This window comes from Desmodus rotundus, chromosome 1 (assembly GCF_022682495.2).
Source record: "Desmodus rotundus isolate HL8 chromosome 1, HLdesRot8A.1, whole genome shotgun sequence".
NCBI classification, from domain to species: domain Eukaryota; kingdom Metazoa; phylum Chordata; class Mammalia; order Chiroptera; family Phyllostomidae; genus Desmodus; species Desmodus rotundus.
The window spans coordinates 185084320-185106736 of record NC_071387.1 but is presented as its reverse complement, the minus strand read 5'-3'; the positions used below and the strand labels follow the sequence as shown (position 1 = coordinate 185106736).

Below are 22417 nucleotides of genomic sequence, written 5' to 3'. Positions count from 1 at the left end.
GGTCGGACTAGCCTCACAGAGAAAGTAGAATCTGAGTACCTTTGAAGGAGCTGGGGGATTGAGCCATGCGCCCTGGCACATCTGTAAGATGAATGAGTTTTCTAGAATAAGAAAACTAAGTAGGAAAGGTGCAAAATTTATTCTTTCATGCCAAATTATAATTCTTCAACCCCTGAGGGATGTTGAAGTTAAAGAAGTAAAATGATATTACTGGATGAATCATTTTATTTTTTTCATATAAATGCAGAAACATTCAAATACAACTTTGCTAATGAAAATTCCACAAAATAGTCTATATGTTAACTAGGAAATTGGTTTACTTTAAATTTTAAAATTGGTCTAAAAATTAAAAGATAGAAAAGATAAAATCTAAAATCATATTGCAATGTTTTTTTTATTCACTTATCAAAAAAAATCAAATGGGTTAAAAACCACCAAAGTTGATTTTTTTGTTGTTATTAACCAGATACCTCAGTTAAGCACAACATGCTTTGGTCTCAGTGTTCTGATGATCTCTCATAGTGAGCGACTTCATTTTCCATGTCTTCTCCGATGAAAATCCTTGCACTAATTCTGTTGGTTTCTCATTTAGCTTATGGTGCCTTTGATATTTTCCTATTAAGCATAATTTTAACATTTTGTACATCAATTCTGCAGTCCTTTAAGACCGCGGTTAAATGCGGCAAGTCTTAGGAGTGAGAAGCATTCTCTTGGTCCCCCATCTGTTTCGTGCCATGAGTATGTGGCGTATTATTACAGAGAGATGTGTCTGAGACACCCATTAGAAAGTTAAAATCATCTTTCTGAAATTCCATAGCTTGAAAGGAAGTGCATTTGAATTTTTATCAGTAGGATATTAAAGCAAGTTAGTGTAATAAAATCCAACTAGAGCACATATTTGTTTTCTTTTTTGTGTCTGTGCTGTAATTCGGTTCAGTGCAATGAATTGTAGCAGCTACTTCACATGAAGAAACTGCTTTGCTACAAGTACTGAAATCTCCCTCTCTAAGGCACTCGGTGTGTCCTTTGCTCTTTCAGATAAGGAGACAAGGCGGCATCCAGCTCCTGGTGGACCTGTTGGATCATCGGATGACGGAAGTCCACCGTAGTGCCTGTGGAGCCTTGAGAAACCTGGTGTATGGAAAGGCCAATGATGACAACAAAATCGCTCTGAAAAACTGCGGCGGCATCCCAGCGCTGGTGAGGCTACTCCGCAAGACCACCGACCTGGAGATCCGGGAGCTGGTGACAGGTCAGAATCCTTATTATCAGCACAACTGACCCTCAAGATTAATTTTCCATTTTCTAGCATGTGAGCAAGTGCGCTACCAAATAGTATAGTCCAGGCCTCTCTGAGGGCTATCAACACAGGCAGTTCTAGTATGTGTGCAAATGACGAAACATGTGACTGAGAGCATACTGTGACACACATGGACTGATCAAATTAAATCATTAGAATCCAATAAACATATCCGTCCCTAAAATTCTGTCACCATTTTTCAGTCTTTGTCATTTGATTTAGAAGTAGTTGAGCATCTTGTAATACCCACAGGCCATCCTTAGAATGGCATTAATAATGACGAAAGGACGAAGTATCTGTGTTGCCGATATGGTGTGTGTTCTGGTTTATCCTGTGGTTAACAACAGCGAGCTTGTCGTCCTTAGTTCATCGCTCGAATAAAATATTTATGCCTACAATGTCCCAAGGCTATGTGATTTAACATATTAAGGAATTTTTCAGTAGTGAACATGAGAGAAAGACTTTCCATAATCATAAAACTTTTGAGTTTTATAACACAGAAATAATTTCAATAACCACCTTTTAGAGCCATCGGGATGTATGGATAAGACCATGTAATGCATTTAACACATACCTTTCTTGGAATGCACGTGGACCTGGTAAGCATTAGCCATACGCTATCATCCCTCACATTTTACTTGTTGAAGTGCTAGCAACATTGGTGTGGCCTCAATAGGGGATTTCAGATTATTCTTGATTGTACCCATGGCTGTTCTAGGTGGTATTTGGTTCATCAGAGTACCCCATTGAAGCAGGTTTTGGGCCAGTGGATTGCAAGCTTGGTTCTCAAAAATGGATCTTTTAATTATCCAGGATTCCACTGGCCTTCTGACTTGGCTGTAAAATTTCCTTGGGGCTACGCTGATGAAGTTATATGTGCATGTGTTTGCCTAAGGAGTCCATTACTCGAGCTGCAGCTACAAATATTTGTTCAATCTTGGTTCATGGCTACCAGGGTCAACATATTTTCTTAAATTTACTCCCTTTGAGATCATTGTCATGTCTCTTTCACACATTTAGCTAAATTAGAACTAGACCTCAATCATTTCTTTCTTTCTCTAAGTGAAGAATTGTCTTCATGGAAAATAATACTTATTAAGGGTCACAATGTTATTAAAGTCATATTTTACACTGAACATGGGATGACATGGGTCAGGGAAGGTAAAACACTTATTGTGCACATATTGTGATATGTAGGATAGTTTGGAGTAAGTTAAATCACTGGAAATATATCCCCTGCAATTACGGTTATGAACACCCATCCTTATTTTCCTGGACTGTGTTTAAATTGGAAATGCCTGCAAGAGAAAGGACTCAATGCGAGTGATGGAAAACCTGCCGCTCCTTCCATGCAATAAGACCTTGCCAGTGGTCTCGTGAGACCAACAGAACTGAAAGGGGACCTTCTGCTGTTTACTTATACATCTGTTTTACGATGTGAAAAGAACTGGGTTTTACTAAAATTTTTACTTGCTCCAACACAGACCTCTGTTGTGGGTCATGTCATTGCCAGGGAAACTCAGCCACATGCAAAAGGTTGAGATGATTGACAGCTGAAACCTAAAAGGCGATGGCAGCACTGCCTCTGTCCCAAGACATCATCCACGGCAGAAGGCTTGGTGTCTTCTGATGTTTGAAGCCACCATGAAGGAACTGACAGTTGTCTACTCAATTGCTTTGGCTGCTTCTGACAGATACTGGTGTCATCTGTTATAATGCACTTGGGCAACATCAAAAATTTTTACGTGAACGTCACTGGGAAACATCAAAGGCAAATAACCTCTTCCGAATGTCAAGAGGTTTCCCTTCCTGGAAGGCTGACTGTAGGAAAGATGTTAATACTTGATACACAGAGGGAGTACATATGCCTCTTCTCTGCTCCTTCTGAGAAGAGCAAAGGTCATTTCTCAAATGCTTTTGAATATCTGCAGGGTCAGGTGTGTGCTAAGCCTCGGACCTCTGCCTGGGCTGGACTGACCGCACACTGGCCCAGCCTCCTTGATGCGGACACCAGCGCCCACTGCAATGGGTGGGGCCCTCTTCTGACTTGTTGCACCCGTGCAATCCTGGTAGCTAGGTATTAAAAGGGAGGTCCCTGACAAATACGTCCCCATTTGGAACCTTAAGAAGATGAGCAGTAAGGGTGTCGATGGGCCTGGGGGTGGAGTCGAGCCTAAGGGTAAAGAGGTTTCCTTCACTTCTGTTGTCACAATGCCCCCCTCAAATCCCTTTGGAAAGTAGGTTAGATATTCATGCATAAATTTTAAAAGCAGTGATGTACTTCCTTTGCACCTTTTTGTGGAACTGATACAGGGTTCAGCAGGGAGTAAGGACTCAGGACATGACAGGAGCCCCCCTGGGACCAGGGAGTTTCCCTGCTGTCTCCTCCTTCCTGCTTATTCACAAGGACAAGAAAACACACATGCTCCACCCCTCCCCCGCCTCCACCCTCCCCCCTGACTTTGTCCATGTGTCCTTTATAGTAGTTCCTGTGGAGGGATGGGGAGAAAATGCAGACAGCTGTAATTAAATAACAATAAAAAAATCAATAAGCAATGAAAAAAAGAAAAAGAAAAAGAAAGCACACGTGCTGAAACACTTACAGGGGGCAAGAGGCTTTAAATTCTTCCCCAGATATTTACAAACTAGGATGTTTTGTAAACAAATATTCAAAAGAATCATTTTACCGATTTTTAAAAATTCAAGCATGTTTATAAACCGGATTTCAGATTAGATCTAGGTTATATATCCAGGAGAATCTAGCCAATTTAGCCAATCTAGCCAATTTACAAGCAATAGAAGACTACAAGATGAAATGATCTTGCAGAGCTTTAAATTATTTACTGAGTATTCCTTGACAAACTCTTTGAACAATGATAAAATGTTAAAATTGAAGTATTTGTGTACATTTACATTCAATGCAAACATGCACGCTTAAAAAACAGCTGCCTGTTTGCACTGCAATATCTATTCACAGCAGAATAGATACCGCCCGTTAGGGCTTGTAATAAATAATTTTCTTCCTGTGCAATAATTACTGTGAGATGATGATCAGAATTTTATTAAAATCCACTTTAAGCCACGATATGCTAGCCATGACTTGAAATGCTGCAAAGCAAATAAACTTTGATTAGAAATGCTGAATGTCCTTTGGGCTTGACTAATACAATTTTTCTCTCTGTAAATAGGGAAATAATCAACCTAAATTTTGAAATGCCTAACTAAAGATTTCAGAGTGCTTTACAAATCATAATAAAGCAGGTTCTATTGAACCATAAAACTTAATAAATAAGTTTTATTTCAGTTGAAAACAAGTGTCCTTCAGAGCTCTACTTCTCCAGGAGCAGAGTATGCTTTGATCTTGTGCTTCAGAGACCCAAATAGTCTTTCCTTTTATTTAAGGAGGCAGACCTCGGGTTCACTATTTTACTTAGTAATGTTACGTCAGTTGACTCAATGCCTAGTCTCCAAAGTTATAAGCTGAATTATGTTCCCCCAAAATTCATAGGTTGAAGTGCTGAGCCATAGTCCCTCAAAATGTGGCTCAGATGTAATTAGTTAAGTTAGGAGACTAGAGTAGAATGAATCCTTAATCAGATAAGGCTTGTATCCTTATGAAAAGGGGAAATTTGAACACAGATGCAGACAGATGAAGGCAGAGATCAAGGTGATATATCTATAAGGCAAGGAACACCAAAGATTGCCTGTAAACCATCCGAAGCTCAGAGAGATGCCTGGAACAGATTCTCCTCAGAGCCCTCAAAAGGAACCAACCCCGGTGACACCTTGATCTTGGACTTGTAGCCTCCAGAACTGTGAGACAATAAAGTTTCTGTGGTTTAAGTCATTTAGTCCATGGTAATTTGTTATGGCAGCTCCAGCAAACTAATACAGACTTAAATCCAGACTGTCATTTTCTTTTTCCCAGAGGTGAGCAAACACATTTGCTCATCAGAGAAATAAAGCAATGCAAATAATAAGTACAGAATGACGAGGGTTTCATGGTATTGTTGTGTTTAAAATAAATAGGTCCTTACTGGCCTGACTTCTTAATGCATCTTCTTAAAGCAACTTTTGTGAAGGATTGGAAACAGCAAGGATGCTAATTAAATGCATTGTCTTCTTTCAATGTTTTTCAATCAAAGTAATAAATATTTATGGTCAAAAAATAAAGTAGTATAAAACCCTTATAGTGAAAAAACCACCAGCCCCCTGCCTTATCTGTACTCCCGGACCCCTCAGAAGCATTCAGCCTTAACTTTTGCTTTTTTTCCCTTTGGTTTTTAGGTTTTTTTCATGGTTATCCCATGTTTTTAAACAATATGCTTATTTTACTCTAAATCAATTATTATAGGCTTTTCGTACTGACTTTCTATTACGATGGAGAACGATTTTTTAATATTCATCTTTGATGTCTTCCTCTTCTTCTTACCATAGTGGCAGGATCGTTATCTTTGTTCCCTTTGCAAATTTAATTGGTAACTTTCAAAGTCTCTAATTTTTCCATCTAACACAGACATTATCTCTTACCACTCATTTTGTAAGATAAGGATATTAGTGCTCCTATTTTTTATCCTTTACACTCACAACCTCTGTTATTGTACTTCTACGTTGTCGGGGTTGACTGTATTTGCCATTTCTTCTGTAACCATAGTCAGTCTTCCAGGGTTTTCTATAGCTTGATTCAAGAACTTGAAAGCCAGAGATCAGCCTTTGCATTATGGTAGAAGAGGAGATCCAGACATGTCCCTATAATCACATTTTCCCTGGGTCCATGTGATACTTGTCAAAGGACTACATTTCTACATTGTATTTGAGTGGATCCTCCATCAGCTACAGTGCCTGTCCATACAACTTCATTCATAATTTCAACCATCATCAATTTCAAAGATTCTCACTGTTAGAATCCTCTATGTTTGGGGCACATTTGGATGACTGATTGCTAGACCTGCACAACTCTGCTGGGTTGGAACTCCTGTTTCCTAGATCCCATGCCTTCCTCCTTCTTGGTTTACTTTCTTATATGTTTCTTAATAAAAGATGCTTAGAAGATGAAACTTTGAAAATATCATATTAAATCTTGATACATGTCTATTTTTCTAATGCGTATTTTCTATAATTCAACTTGAATTTTGATACTGTAAAAGTCTGTGATGATATGTCTAAGTCTGTGCCTTTTAAAAAATTGTCATTGCTATCAGACACGCCCAGTTTAAAGATTCAGGACCTTCACTGTCAGAAGATTGCACTGTTGTTTTGTTAAAAATATGTCCATTTTCACTGTCCTCTCTTTCTGGAATTATTATTTGTCAGATTTTGACCTCTTGGATTTTTTTCTCTCTCTTACACTTTCTTATATAATTTGGAGCCCTTTGCCTTTTCATCATACATTTCGAGAAGTTTTTCCAGTATCCAACATTTCCCTCAATTTGTCTATGAGGGGTTTTGGGGGGTCAGGAATCTAGGGAGATATCATCATCATTACCATCACTTTAAATCTGAGAACTCTATGCTATTTTTAATAATCTGTTCTTATTTTATGGATATCAACTATTCTTGAATTTCTCCCAGGATGTTATTTAGAACTGAGGTTTGTTTTTCTCTTTATCATGAATCATCTCACTTTTCTCTGGTGTCATATTTTTTCTGTTTTATAGGAGTCTTTCTTGTTGTCTGTGCAGGCTTACTTTAAAGGTGTAGAGACCCTCAGTTCTCTCCATATTTTTAAGATGAGAAATAGAGAGTTTGAGCTCTATGCACATTGGTGAAGCTTGTTAACAGTGAGCTTGACTCCAACCGAACAGGAAGGAGTGAGCTGTGTGATGGGGAGGCCCGGAAATACCCACATGAGGAAGACTTTTCTCTAATGCTCAGATCTCCATGGCGGCTTTTTAGTTCTCCCCCAGTGCAGTCAACCTCTTTGGAAAATATTCTCCTGAGTTGTTTATTTTGCTTATTTGTGTGGCCTGGAGAGAGGAGTCAGTACTTTTCTGGCAACTGTGTTTTCTCTTCACCTAGGTAAGAGTGGAGAATGACAAGGCAGGCCATTGGTTTCCTCAGTCAATCACCCTTTGGTAGCCTCCCTTCTCATTTCTGCATACAACATGAATGCAGAGAACAACAGAGAAGTGCCTTCTCTGAGCCTGAGTCTTTCTTAGCATCCCACCAGGACAGTCAGCCACCTCATTTGGCCATCAGGACAGAGTCCCCTCTCTGCATTTCCTGGGCTGTGTTGGCTTCCCCTCAGATTTTACCTGCCAACTCACCTTCATCTGTTTTGCATCTTGCAGAAATGTGATGAAATTTCTCACTGCTCAATTACTCCTTCCATTCTCTTCTTTATTCTATTATGTTCCTTAAAAAAGGGTATATTTATATATGAGTTTGGAGCAGTTTGATAAGACAAAGTATAAATATTGCTAAATATTATCTCTGTTGCTGATAGAAGCCAGGTAGGAGCATTACTTACAGTCTCTTAGCCAAGTATAGGCTTACTAATTCAAACAGAGTCTTGGATGTAACATCAATTAAATGCCCTTCATGGGAGAAGACATTGGAACAGAGAAACATTTTCCCCACTAACATCTTCCAGCCTGTTTTTTTCTCTTACCTGATTTCCCATGACCACCCAGAGGTCTGGTTCACCTCTCCAAAGCAGGAGCTAAACATTGTGTTGAGATAGCCTTTCCTCCATCTTCATGGGGCTTGATAACCCAGGAGTCCTTGTGTGCAATAAGATTAAACAGCATCATAAAGATACACATGAATAGAGACACACCAGTAGTGAAATGCCAGCAATGTAGACATGCTTTGAATTTTAATATAAACCCAACCAAATATCAAATTTCCAAAGAGGAATTAAAAATCAAAGTCCAAATCCACTTTCATGTTGAAGTCCAAAGACATTAAAGTTCAAAGGAATTAAAGTCTAAAAATCAATCTCTTGCCATTGTGTGTTTAAGTTCAAAGTCCACAATTCTTAAGTAAACTAAGGTGTAAAAACCATTTTTTCCAACTTTTTTATTCTATACCATCTTTACCAGAAGGATTCTCCATGCCTCCTCAAGGTCTGCTTTCTTCAGAAAGTGGAGCTGCCTCACACTGGAGGTGGTGCCATATTTTCAGGACCCCAACAGATGCATTATTTCAGTGCCAACTCCCACTCGTCTCACTGTTCAGGGTGTTCACAAACCCTGGCCCATGCCCATCCCCTTTAGAAAAGAAGCCATCGCAAGCCCTAAAAGCAGGTATCCTACACACAGTTATACCTGGAGACCAGTTCCAGCTGAGCTCACTCAGTGGAGTCTGCATTGGTTGCCAATTGCTACTACAACAAATTTCCACAAATTTAGCTATTTAAAAAATGCAAATTAATTTTCTTCCAGGTCTGGTGGTTAGAAATCCAACCCAAGTCTTACTGGACTAAAATCAACATATCAGCTGAGCTATGTTCCTTTCTGGAGACCTTAGGGGACAGTCCTTGCCTCTTTTCAGCTTCTAGAGGCTGTATGCATTCTTTGACTAGTGACCTACTTCCTACCTTCAAAACCAGCAATGTTGCATCTTTGATAAATATCCCATAGACACATTTCCCTCTATTGCTGTCAGGAATGGTTCTATGCTTTTAAGGACACATGGGGTTAAATTGGGCCACTGGATAATCCAGAATAATCTCCAGGATAATCTCCCCATCCCAAGATCTTTAAATTACATCTTCAAGTCCCCTTTGTCCTATAAGGCAACATAGTCACAGATTCTGGAGATTAGGATGGGGACACTGTTAGAGGACCATTATTCTGCCAACCAGAATTGGAGGACAAATAAGTAAATGAAGATCTCTTTATATGTAGTCAGTCAGATCAGGCCAGTCTGTTGGTGCCTGGCTTCCAGAGTCCACAATCTGTGACCTCAGATTGAATCAGAAGAAACAGCCCAAGCAAACGGTTAATTTTGTATTATGCATTGACCTGTTGAAGGGCACATGAGTCCATCCATGCCTGCTGCCTGCTCTTTGGGAAAATGGAATTGTAAACATTGATGTCATCTTGCAACGTTTAGATGCTGGCATGCTCTTGGCTGCACGGAGGGTGTGTGCTGATGACACACCCTTCACTATCACTTGCTAAACAGGTGTCCCTCCATCCTGTGTTACAACTGCTATTTCTCTGCTTTGTACTGGAAAAGCACAAGACCATCTGTCCCTACAGAGGCTGCAAAATCACCTCAACAGATTCCTGAGCTGAAGCTGCTCCTGGTGTTGCTGAGACCTGTGCACCCAGGAGCGCCTGTGCTCCATCTTGTTTGTGCTCAGGCCCTGAGATCCTCCTCTTCCTGTGCCCTCCTGACTGCTGTGATGGATGTGTTGCTATGGTTCATTTCCCTCTACCAGTCCCCTGTAACTTTCAGGGCAACTCAGCCGACTTTCCACCTGTCGACCTGCTTCAGGTAGACACACTGCTTTTGACCATGTGTATGGACAGCAGTGTTTGCTGGAATGGAATCCTGTCTGCCCTTTACTTTCCCTTGGCTCTCCAATCTGAGAGCATTGCTCTAGTGGCAACATGCATTTCCAACATTCCTCTGGATTCCAGAACAGGAGTTGGAAGATGTTTCTATAATGGTAACTATGTTAGCTTGAAGGCCGTAGGGTCTCTGGTACAACTCAGTTCTCCCTATATTAGGAGAAAACAGCAGGAGACAATACATAAACAAATGGGTGCAGCTATGTTTCAACAAAACTTTATGTACCGAAGTAGGTGGCTGGCCCCGAGGCCTTAGTTTGTGGAACCCTCTATTGCACCCGCCCTTCCACTGGCAAGTTCTGAACAAAATGAAGGCAAAAACCACATTTTCAACTCCTTACTGCTAGAGGCCAGTAAGTACTGCTGGAGGCCCATTTCTAGGCCTATTTGTCCAGAATTAGGCAGTTGTATCCACCCATGCACAGGCAGCATTTGGGTCAGGGCAGCCTTCATTCTCCTCTGCCATCCCCCCTAGGATACACCCCATGGAGACCAGGGGAACCCATGTTCCTGGGGGCCACACATTCCCAAGTGGAGCAAAGGCAGAGTTGAACCAAGCTATGCATGCCCACAAATTACTTGGTAAGTCCCTCTACCTCCCAAGGGAAGAATGAGAGAGGGGTAGGAGAGCCTGTGTTACATGAATTATACTCCATTCACAGGAAGGAAACACCAGGCCTGGGGAAGAATCATTCCCCAGCAGCCCATTGCTGTTAATTCTAATGTATCCCTGAAGCAGAAAAAAAGACAAGTGTGTTTGGTCTGCCTCTTGACCCCAACTCATCTCCTAACCAGCTATGCATTTCACAATTCTTTATAGAGATGCAGACTCTGTTCTTACGTTCTGTCATTTTAAATATGTTAGGGTTCTCTCTCTCTAGCAGATAGCCCAGTTATGTCCAAATGCAAAGGGCAAAACTTACAATCCTCAGAACTACCTCTGATCCCTAATTTTCTCCCCAACCAGGCTGAGCCTAATCCAATTAAGAAACTCACCTCATTAACTTCCTGTCCACCCCACTCTTAGTCCTAAAGATTGAAGCAGCTCTGTAGGGTGTGTGTCTCACTCATTCATTCATTAAACAAATGTTAGTTGAGTGTCTGCTCTGTGGCAGTGAAGTTTAGGTGCTTAAGATAGAAGCGTGACTGAATACCCGGTACCCTATGGCTACAGACCATCCCTAGAGTGTTCTTCCTAATGGCCCAAGTGGTGATGCCTGTGTTCCAGGGATCCAGATGGAGAAGGTGAGAAAGAAAGGGCACAGTTGGGAGGGGTCTTAGATTTCAGTTAATTTATATAAAAAGGAACTATATGAAGATATTAAGTATAATTTCAATATCCATTAGCAGAACCATTGCAGAATGTGTCAAGCCTAAAACTCAGAGACCTTGTGGTGGACAAGGCAGAGAATAAACCTGTAATTTCAGAGAGCATCAGGTGCTATGGCAACCAATGAAGCAGGCTAAGGAGATTAGAAAGTGATAGGAATGAAGCCCAGCTTGAAGAAATGAAAAGACCCAAATAATGGTGTGTTAACTTAGATGAGAGTTTCTTGCTACTTCCCATAAGTGAGGTATGGAGTTTAAGTGTTTCAGGGTAATAATTGCTCTCTGCCCCATAGTCTTCGGAAACCCAGGCTCCTCCCAGTCACAGATCATCCTTCTTTATGGTGTGGCTCTCTTACTAATGACCAAGATGGTGGCACCTATATTCCAGTGAGCAAGACATTCTGATATAAAATGTTTTTAAAGGAGCTGTACTTCATGCCAGTTTATGTCGTGGTAAGATCCTGACTTGCTGACTGTGCATGCCAGTCTTAGAAGCCTGCTTTATGACAAGTGCCAGGAAGCAGGACACCAGTGGCTGTTTCTAGGGCTGATATGTCACATTATTTCCTGTCTTTTATATCCTTAGTGTTCCCAAAGTGCCTAACCTGAGAATCAAGGTATTCGCTGCAGACCGCCCACCACTTACCAGTCATTGTGCTGGGTGCCCTGGATACAGCCAGTGGTCCTCTGAGGCCAGATTTAAAGGAGGGCACTCGGGTCACAGTGATTGGGTGGCACGTTCCCTAGACTTGTTTCCATAGCCTGCGTGCCTTACGCAATGGTTTTCCAACTCCCCCCTAATCAAATCCAGAGCTCTGGGCCCCAAATCTCCATGGTAATAGCCTGGCAATCTACATTTTTACCAAGGTTCTCTGGCATTTCTCATGATCATGCGTGTTTGAAGAACATCACTTTCTACTCTCTCCGGGAAAACAATAACCACGGTGGGCAGCCACCAAGTTATCGGTGGGGGGTTAGGAGGCATGGATGTGTTCTGAGAGATGCCAAAATAATTTGTTGCTGATAGTATTCAATAACTAAATTATAAAAAAAAATGGCTCATTTATTATTTTTTGCATATTAAAATGAATTTAAGGTTGCCTCTTACTCAAATGTGCTTGCTTATGTGAGAGAGAAAAACGTGTGAGTGACCTCTAACAAACATAGCAGAAATTGTCTGTAGCAGTTCCCTAAGCTACAGTCAACGGTAAGCAACAGTTTCTGGTGGCACTGTTTACCGGGCTGGGGCTTGCACCTGCCGTGGTCCTCTGCTTCCCTGCAGACCCTCCTGGGTTCCATCAGAACCTCTGCACTCCCATCCACACATACTGCCCGTCTTCCATTTTAAATGTAGTGTCATCAGAGGTTGACACTGCGTGTGAGGCTGCCTCCACGATCAGTGGTGCTGGTGGTACGAAGCATACCTGTGTTTACCTGAAGTTCAAGGTGTGCAAAATGTTCTAAAGGTTCAAAGAAGAGTGTTGCCAAGAGCATTCTGTTCTATTTGCCCTATGGAAATGTACAGTGCATGTTACTTGTTAGGTCTGACAATGCATAACTGATTTGTGCCTCTACGTTGTGACTCACTAGTTACAAGTTAATTAGAAACACTTTTCCCTAATTATGTTTGAGAGTTTGCTCTATTTACTCTACAATTATCACAAAAATTACATTAACTAGTGTTAATGAACACAACATGGAAATCCCCCCTGGATGCGGGAGGAGAGGGAGAATTAGAGAATGTCTGCCTCTCCTGCCCAACACCTGGCTTCCTTTCCAACAGGTGTTTTTATTTGTTACTCCTGATGGAATGTTCATATACATGTCCTTCCTGGTTGTTGCTTAGAGGACGAAACTCAACCTGGCGGGGAGAAGCTTCAGCTTTGTTTGTTTCACTTGGTGACTCGCTCTTCCCAGGGGCTGCCCATCATGGCCGGCGGGATATTTGCCATCACGGCAGCTGTGTGCCAGTAGCTAGGTGTCCTCCCAAGGAAGTTCCCAGAAAAATGATCTCTGTGAAATGATTTCTTAACACAGGGGCCTGTATCATGGAGACCTCTAGTCCCAGAAAAATAAGGACTTTGTCCTTAGCAGCTGACTTTTCTGTCCACCTTTATTCTTTTCTGTGGGCTCCGTGCTGTGTCTGAGCAACACAATATGTAAGGTGGAGAGGATGAAATAAAATATAAAAATGATGTAGACATGAACTCTGTTCCCAGGGAGTTTGCCGATCAAGTATGAGAGAGGATACACACATGGATAACTCTTCTACAAAGCAAGCACTGAGAGAGGGCCAGGGGAGCTTAGAAGAGAAAAGAGAATTCGCAGCCGAGATGAAGAAAGACTTAATGGAGAGAGTCATGTGGGTAAGGGGTTTTAAAGATGAACATGAGTCTTTCAGATGATAGTAACAAGAGAATAAAACATGAGGCAAGCAAGTCGTGGGGGTAGAGTCCCCATACATCCTCACAGAATCACTGCTCCTTTAATTAGAATAAATTTAACTGTGTCATTCTTATGCCTGTGCGGCTGAGCACGTGCACGCTTGCACACACACTCCCACGCAGAGTAGGTCCCTTCTGTATGTCTGCTGTTTTGACCTTCCGTGTATCAAGGCCTAATGCCGCCTGCTTCAAAGGGTTCTATTCTCCTCCATGCATACTTGCCTTTTAATACTACCTTTCTAGGAGCCGAGTACCTTTGGAGGGAAGGGAATTGGGAGGATGGTGCTTTCTAGTTCTCCACATAACTTGCCTTACTTCACACATATGTTAGTAGAAGTATTCCTAGGGTCAGCATTGTTCCTTTCAGTGAGAAAAAAACTGGCACAGACTACATATTAATTCACAGTAGTGAGCAACAATTAATTTATTGTGTAAATGACAGTTGTCCAGCTTAAAAGTTTGGGAACATTTTTAATAACTATTTCTAAAACATAGATACTTGCACATAAAAGTTTGCAGTGCTTCACCTACAGCTGTCCCATTACAAACACCAGGAGTATTTGAATCACTGATCCCCACCAGCCAAAGAGCCACTCACCCTGCGTATCCTTTGGCTGTCATGCATGTTGGATTGTTTTTCGAGACAATGGATTTTAATTCATAAACTCAATTCCATTTTCAAGGGACATACTCATCTGTCCACAAATATAGTATCCAAAGCTTATTTTTGCAGTTACTTTATTAAAAGCCAACATGAGCTTTCACTCTGACGTGGTTTCCAGATACAGGGGGCCGCCAACTTAAAATAATTTGACTTAGGATTTTCCGACTCTATGATGGTGTGAAAGCCATATGCATTCATAAGAGACCGTGCTTCAGATTTAGAACTTTGATCTTTTCCAGGCTAGTGATATGTGGTAGATACTCTCTTGTGCTGCTGGGCAGCAGAAATTAGCCGCAGCTCCAGTCGGACACAAGAACAGGAGGGTAAAGACAGATACGCGACCTTGCACCTGTTGCCAGTAGCTTGGAGAGTGTGTTCTGAGCACACTTGAGGTGGGCTAGGCTGAGTTCCGATGTTTAGGAGGTTAGGTGTATTAAGTGCAGTTTTGACTTAGGATGGGGTTATCAGGGCATAACCCCATCCTAACTCAAGGATCATCTGTATGCTTATATTAAACCATATTTTTACATTCAGAAGTATCAACAGTAAGAAAAGCTACTTCTGTGCTTGACATTTTGTTAAGGGGTTTTCTTAGATTGAAAAAAATGTCCTCCATCTTTTATTCTTCATTCAAAATTCTTTCTCTGTAAATTGAATGAGAAGTAGTAATATGCTTGGAAATCTGAGGCTGAGAAATAGGGATTCAAAGCAGTCAAAAAATGTTTATTAATACAAAAAAGCCTTGGATATTAACTAGAGCAGTTTTTGTTTTGCTTTCATTCTTTGCTGGATTTTAAGTGCTCTCATAGTCTGGATGGATTAGATGTTTAATTTTATACTGGCTCCAAGCATGTTCAGGGCAATGAAAGAAAAGAGAAAAAAACTAAATACAGTTGCTTTGGCCATGGAGCCCCAGCTTTGTGGTACCTCTCCCAGAGCGAGGGTGAGTGGTGATGGAGATGCCTCCTCTTAGCTCTTGGCCCTGGAGGCTTTTGCTGATACGTGTGGTCACTTATATACACTGGATCACATGCATCCTGCATTAAGGACATTTATAGGCAGCATGGTGTTAATTTACTCTACCTTCCATGACACTTGCAGGAGGCTTCCTAATGCCTTGTTCAATTAACAGGAAGTAAAAATTTGTGCTTAAGACACAGTTGTGGTTATGTGATGAACATGAATCCGTTAGGATTTTCAATCAGTCTGTCAATTTAATAATTTTCTGCAAAACTGCCCTTGCTATTAACTTGGCTATTGGAGTGTGTAAACACAGATGTGAAATTGTATTGTCATGTGTAAACTTCACATTGAGCATGATTAGGTATTTTTAACTTGAACCTGATGAAATGGGATTGAAAAGAAAGAAATGATCATGTGATCCCAGGATGAGACTTCTCCCAGAAACAAGGCCCAAGTCTGATTCAATAAGCCACACGTCCTTCAAAGGCAAAGAATACCTCTTTGCCGTTTGCTGGTGAACCTCCAAACACCAGGGTCTTATTAAAAGTCCTTTACCTCCAGGGAGTCCCCTCGCCATTTCTAGGTAGCTTTGCTAAAGTTTCCATTAGGGCTGTGATATTATATAACACTATTTGAGTTGCTATGGAAACAGCTATATCTATGCAAATTACTTTTTAAAATATCGTTAGGCCACAGAAAGTCTGTCTGATGTGAAATTTGCAAGGCCTCCAGCCCACAGCTCCTCTTAGCATTGTGAGTCCCTTCTAGCTGTTCTCAATTTCTTTATTTTTTGCTTAATTACAACTTTCTTTTTTTTTTTAATTTTTTAAAATATATTTATTGATTATGCTATTACAGTTGTCCCATTTCCCCCCCCACTCCACTCCATCCTGCCCACCCCCCTCCCTCCCACATTCCCCCCCCATAGTTCATGTCCATGGGTCATACTTATAAGTTCTTTGGCTTCTACATTTCCTACACTATTTTTACCCTCCCCCTGTCTATTTTCCACCTATCATCTATGCTACTTATTCTCTGTACCTTTACCCCCCTCTCCCCCTCCCACTCCCTTATTGACAACCCTCATGTTCTAGTTGTTTGCCTAGTTTGCTCTCGTTTTTGTTTTATGTGTGGTCGTTAACAACTGTGAGTTTGCTGTCATTTTTACTGTTCCTATTTTTGATCTTCTTTTTCTTAGGTAACTCCCTTTAATATTTCATATAATAAGGGCTTGGTGATGATGAGCTTCTTTAACTTGACCTTATCTGAGAAGCACTTTATCTTCCCTTCCATTCTAAACGATATCTTTGCTGGATACAGTAATCTTGGATGTAGGTCCTTGCATTTAATCTTGGGTAATGTAATTATGATGTGCCTTGTTGTGTTCCTCCTTGGGTCCAGCTTCTTTGGGACTCTCTGAGCTTCCTGGACTCCCCGGAAGTCTATTTCCTTTGCCAGATTAGGGAAGTTCTCCATTATTTGTTCAAATAAGTTTTCAATTTTTTGTTCTTCCTCTTCTCCTTCTGGCACCCCTATAATTCGGATGTTGGAACGTTTCAAGGTGTCCTGGAGGTTCCTAAGCCTCTCCTCATTTTTCCAAGTTCTTGTTTCTTCATTCTTTTCTGGTTGGATGTTTGTTTCTTCCTTCTGGTCCATACCATTGATTTGAGTCCCGGTTTCCTTCTCATCACTATTGGTTCCCTGTACATTTTCCTTTGTTTCTCTTAGCATAGGCTTCATTTTTTCATCTGTTTTTCGAACAGATTCAACCAAGTCTGTGAGCATATTGATAACCAGTGCTTTGAACTGTGCATCCAATAGGTTGGCTATCTCTTCGTCGCTTAGTTGTATTTTTTCTGGAGCTTTGAAGTGTTCTGTCATTTGGGCCATTTTTTTTGTTGTTGTTCGTTTGTTTGTCTTGGCGTGTCTGTTACTTTAAGGGGCGGAGCCTTAGGTGTTCACCGGGGCGGGGTAATGCTGGTCGCTGCACTGTGACGCTGTACACAGGGGAAGGGCCGAGTGGGAGCAATGGCACCCGCCTCACTCTCCTCCGGATTTCAATCTTTCACTCCGATACCCACAATCAAACTGGGCCACTCTGGTGCTGGTTCCCGAGTAAGTGGGCCTGTGCACACTCTAGGCCCCTGTGGGTCTCTCCAACAACCTCTCCTGTGAGGCTGGGAGTCTCTCCTGCTGCCGCCCCAACCCCCAGGGGCGCTTTCAATCAGAGGTTTGAGGCTTTATTTCCCCGAGCTGGAGCCCTGGGTTGCGCAGTCTGCTTCGCTGCCCGCCGTTCGTCCGGTTTATCTGTGGGTGAATGTGGTGCCGCAGGGTGCTACCCGCCACTCTGCCTGCTCCACTCTCCACCACTCTGAGTCAGGCCCTCTGGGTTTATCTGTGCAAATGTGGGGCCGCAGGGTCTGCTAGTGCTCGGACTGCCTGCGCCATTTGTCCCACACTCCGCCAGTCTCAGTCCCGCCACAGCCACACTAGTCCTCTCCACCCTGGTGCCCGTCTCCGCCCCTCCTACCAGTCTGGATGAATGTTTATTTTCTATTTCCTTGGTGTCGGTCCCCCTTGCTGTTCGATTCTCTGTCAGTTCTGGTTGTGCGAGGAGGCGCAGTGTGTCTACCTACGCCGCCATCTTGGTTCACAACTTTCTTTTTTAAAAATTAAATATATTAGGGTTATTTTGGTTAATAACATGGTATAAGTTTCAAGTGTACATTTCTATAATACATCACCTGTATATTGCATTGTGTTCACCACCCAACGTCTGGTCTTCTTCCATCGCCAGCTATTTGACCCCCTTTGCCTTCTTCTCCATCCCCCTCCTTCCCCTGTGGTACCCACCATACTGTTTGTTACCCACCACACTCTGAGCTTGTTTGTTACATTTTTGCTCTCTGTTTTATATTCCACATATGAGCAAAATCCTATGGTTCTTGTCCTTTCCTGTCTGGATTATTTCATTTAGCAAAAGACTCTTAAGATCCCTGTAGATTGTTGCAAATGGCATTCTCTTTCATTTCTGAGTAGTATTCCATTGTATATATGTACAACATCTTTATGCAGTCATCGATCACAGGGCATTAGGTTGTATCCATCTCTTGTATATGGTGAATAAATGGTAAAGTGAATATAGGTGTACATATATCTTAATGAATAAATATTTTCAGTTTTGGAGGGTATAGACCCAGAACAGGGATTCCTGGTCATATATGACCCCATTTCTTTTGAAAATACTATTGAATCTTTGGGAGAGATCACCAGCACTACAAGTTGAAGGAGGTAAGTTGAAGGCAGTCACCTGCATTCAGAGTTTTGAGAACATCTGTGGATTGTGGAAGAATAAATTTACCTATACATGGATGGGGCAAGAAAGAGGCTGAAGTTAAGGAAATTCTACTTAAAATGCTAAGTATCTCCCATCCATCTCTCTTCTCCAAAAAATAAAAAGCACTATCATGCACACACAAGCATGCACACACACAAACAGGTATGCACATGCATCCATAGGCATGCACACATGGGTGTGCACACACAGATAAGCAATGCCTGTGCCATGCAGGCATGCCCACACAAACACATACATGCCAGCAAGCACACACAGAGGCACACTTACACACATCATTCAAGGAGCCTCTGTGTTTGTCACACGCTCATGTTCCTCACACAGGCCTGTCTGCCACTCTGTATTAGAGCTGCTGTCCCTAGCTTCCTTTACGTGTCTGTTTTATGCACTGGGCTTAGCAGGAACCTCCACGGTGCTACAAGGCTTTGCAGTTTCCCCTCTGGTTGCCACTGCTCCCCTGGGCGTGACATGCACTGCTCTGCTGCTTCTCATGGCCTCACCTGCTGCTCCCTGGGCAAAGTGCCCCCCACAGGTGTCTGCCCTGAGCCCCCAGGAGGCTGTGTTAGGAAGCAGATTGTAGCCCAGAGAACAAGAAAGGCCCACTGCCCTTTGCATTACAGTTTGTTCTGGAGTCCCTTAACAGTGTTGTGTATGCCCCAGGCATTACAAAAATAGGGTTTTTTTCCATCTTCACCTGGTGCCTTTCTGGTTGCTGAGCTGGGGACGTATGCAAGTCGTGGCTCCCACTACGGTCCTTGAGGCCATGATCCCCGTTTCTGCATCCTGCTCATGATACCTGGTGACCGGTTTTCACTCACATCGGTTCTCTCCTTAGAGGATTTCCCGCCCCATTTGCCAGTCTCTGCCTAGCTCTCCTCACCTCCTCAGACACACCCAGGTCCTCACAGTGCACAGGGCAGGAGTTCTTCCCCAGAACCACCTCCTGGGCCCACAGACTAACAGACTCTGCCATCTCCTGTCTCCGGGCTGCCAGAGTGCTCATCCTGCCTGAACGCAGTAGTGAACAGAAGAGTCGGCTCAGATGCGACCCCGTAGTCCTTACAAGTGGGCACATTTCAGTTTGGTGCTGTGAGGAGCCAGCTCACACTGCCATGCTTGCTATGGAGGGGCAGGGCCAAGCAAGTCCTGCCCAGCCGAGCTCTCAGGCAGAGATGGAGAAGGGACTGGTGGTACCTGCCCGGGTGGCCAGGGGCATTGATAGATCAGCCCGCATCCTTGCAGGCATCCTGGTGCAAAGATTCTCCACTATGTCAGGCACATGTATGCTTCAAGGTGTAACATTTAAAAGTGAGTCCTCAATCAGTCACAGTTATATATATTTTTCCTTTTAATGCTTCAAATGTTAATTTAGAATTCTACCTTCACAATGAATGTGTTACATTTTAAGCCCATATTATCCTACTTTCTTTGCTAGTTACATAATTAGTGACCTATGCTCAGCCTTCTTTCTATGGTCAGTGTTCTATTTCCTCAAAGAGCAGAGTCTGTAATTCATTGTTCCCAGCAAGTGAAAGTGTGTCATTGTCACTACCCCTACACTGGGATAAGAAGGGGACATTCAAAGTCTAGCGTCGCATGTTACTCAAGTGAGGCTGGCATCTAGCATCCAAGCCAAGAGTTCTTTCTTGTTTAAACAGAATCAATTAGGAATATAAATGCATGCTTTCCCCATGCCAACTATATAGACAGGTAGGTAGGTAGGTAGGTCGGTAGGTAGGTAGATATTATCCACCTAGAGGAATAAGGTATTCCTCTAGGAATACCTTAAGTCTTACTGGGAAGGTGTAAATTAGATGAAATGTCCTCAGACATCAGACTTCTAGGAGTGGAGGTCAAAATACCACATCTCTTTTAGAACCACATCTCTTGTAACAAAACATCTCTTTGCATAAAGAATTGGAAGTGTCATAGGAGCCAGTGTTTTGTATACATAAATAGATATATTTAAAGGCATAGTTCAAATTTTAAATTGGTAGCCTTGTTTTAGGGAGTAGAGTACGGTGTTCTGCTTTGATCTTCAAAAAGAAGTGTCCTGTGATTTATGTTAAAATGTTTCCATCCAGGAAAATATGGCCATCTGAAATCAAGAAAAATTAATAAAGGTATGAAAAATATACCAACTCCATAATTAATAAATAATTGTAAAACACATGAGTTATCTCTGGGCTAATTTTAAATAAGAATTTTGAATGTGTAAACTACTGTAGTTATATGATCTCAAAAAGACCAGCAAGACATACTTGTTTCTTTCTCTCCTTTTTTTAAGAATAGGTCTTCCTAATGGCTAAATTTAAATAAGATCCTCAATGTATTATATTCATCTTCTTTGTACACTAAATTAATAACAATTGTTAAATTTTTTCCACATTGAAATGATTAAATGTGAGTCCTCTCTAATTAACTTTAACAACAAAAATCTATATACTATAAATTTACAATTTTATGGACACTTTTACAAAAAGTAAAATTCTACTAGGCTTCACTGAATTCCCTCATCTCAAATACCCCTCATTTGCCCACCCCTTCATTTTGTTGGTACCGTCCTCCACCGTGAAGTGTTAGAGATCATACTCCCCTCCACTGTGGATATGACAGGTTTCCCATTCACATTATAAAACAGAGATTTGATACTATCTCCTCGAGGGCAAAGAAAGTGTCATATTCACTTTTGTATCCATGATGCTTGACTCAGCACATAGTTGGAGCTCAGCAAATCTCTCCTGGATTAGTTTGTGGGAAACTCTCTTCCAGTCTCCCCCATGTTGAGCTGTATGTCTGTGTCTGCATATCATAGACATATCATCTAATAACCACTGTTCTGTCCTCCTTTTAGTTTCTGAGAGGAAGGTTAAAACAGTGGCAGATTCACTCCTATTCACTGACTGTTCATTTGTCTCTGGTTTCATCATGAGAGCTTGCTGTGTGAGTTGTCTAGGGTGACAGTATTTTAACGTCTCTGTAGAGAATGCCAGAACACTGTTGCAAAGATTGGAGTGAGCAAGAGGAAATCTCACTTCCATCTCAAACAACATAAACCCAGCTTCAATTCTAGGCCAATGTTCTGTGTTTTTCAACTCTTGCTTTTCTACTTTATTACCTTCACCACCACCACCTCCACTACCTCCACCACCATTACCATCATCATCATCACTAACTCCACCACCTCTGCTGCCATCATCATCACCGTCACCACCACCATACTAGTAGCTACTAGATATATATATATGACATAGACAAGGTGGCATAGTTTCCAAATTAATTGATGCATGTGTTCTTGTAATGAAATTGAGGATACTTCCATCTAATGACATGGTTTTATCATCACAAACCATAATTCATTCAAAGCAATAATTGACAATGCTGTGTAATTATTGCCATAAAGAACACCTCAGTCTGAAAGACTACAAAGGTCTTTTCTGCAAGATACTTTTCAGAATTTAAGTGGATTATATGAACATTAATAGTAAATATCATGCAGTGTAATGAGGGCGTATCATGTATCAAATAGCTCTGAGCAAAATCGAAAGAAACAATACACCTCAAAAACCTCACTTCCCCTAAATATTATTGTCTTAGTCTCCAGGAGATGATAGGGAAAAGCTGTTCTTAAGCATCTGCAATGCATACATTTTGTACGTTTATCTGTGTGTGTATCTTGATTAATTTTTCTGTTATAAAACTCAAGTGTCAAATAAGTAGTAACTTAGATCCTTGAATAGACCATGAATTTTTAGCATGGTTTGGGATAAGTAGAGGTGGTATGACAGTCAAGTTATTGTGGTATTTCAAGCTGGAAGAGATGTGGTATTTTAAGCTAGA

The 22417-nt window shown here is 41.6% G+C and overlaps 1 protein-coding gene across 4 annotated transcripts in view; it reads left to right on the top strand.

The window, feature by feature from the left end:
- Positions 1-22417, top strand: part of CTNND2 (catenin delta 2) — an 822756-nt gene that overhangs the window by 619334 nt on the left and 181005 nt on the right. For all 4 annotated transcript variants that reach the window (XM_053913918.1, XM_053913908.2, XM_053913912.2 and 1 more), the window contains one exon: positions 1039-1252. In XM_053913918.1, the coding sequence (XP_053769893.1) occupies positions 1039-1252 (214 nt within the window). The remainder of the gene's footprint in view (positions 1-1038; positions 1253-22417) is intronic.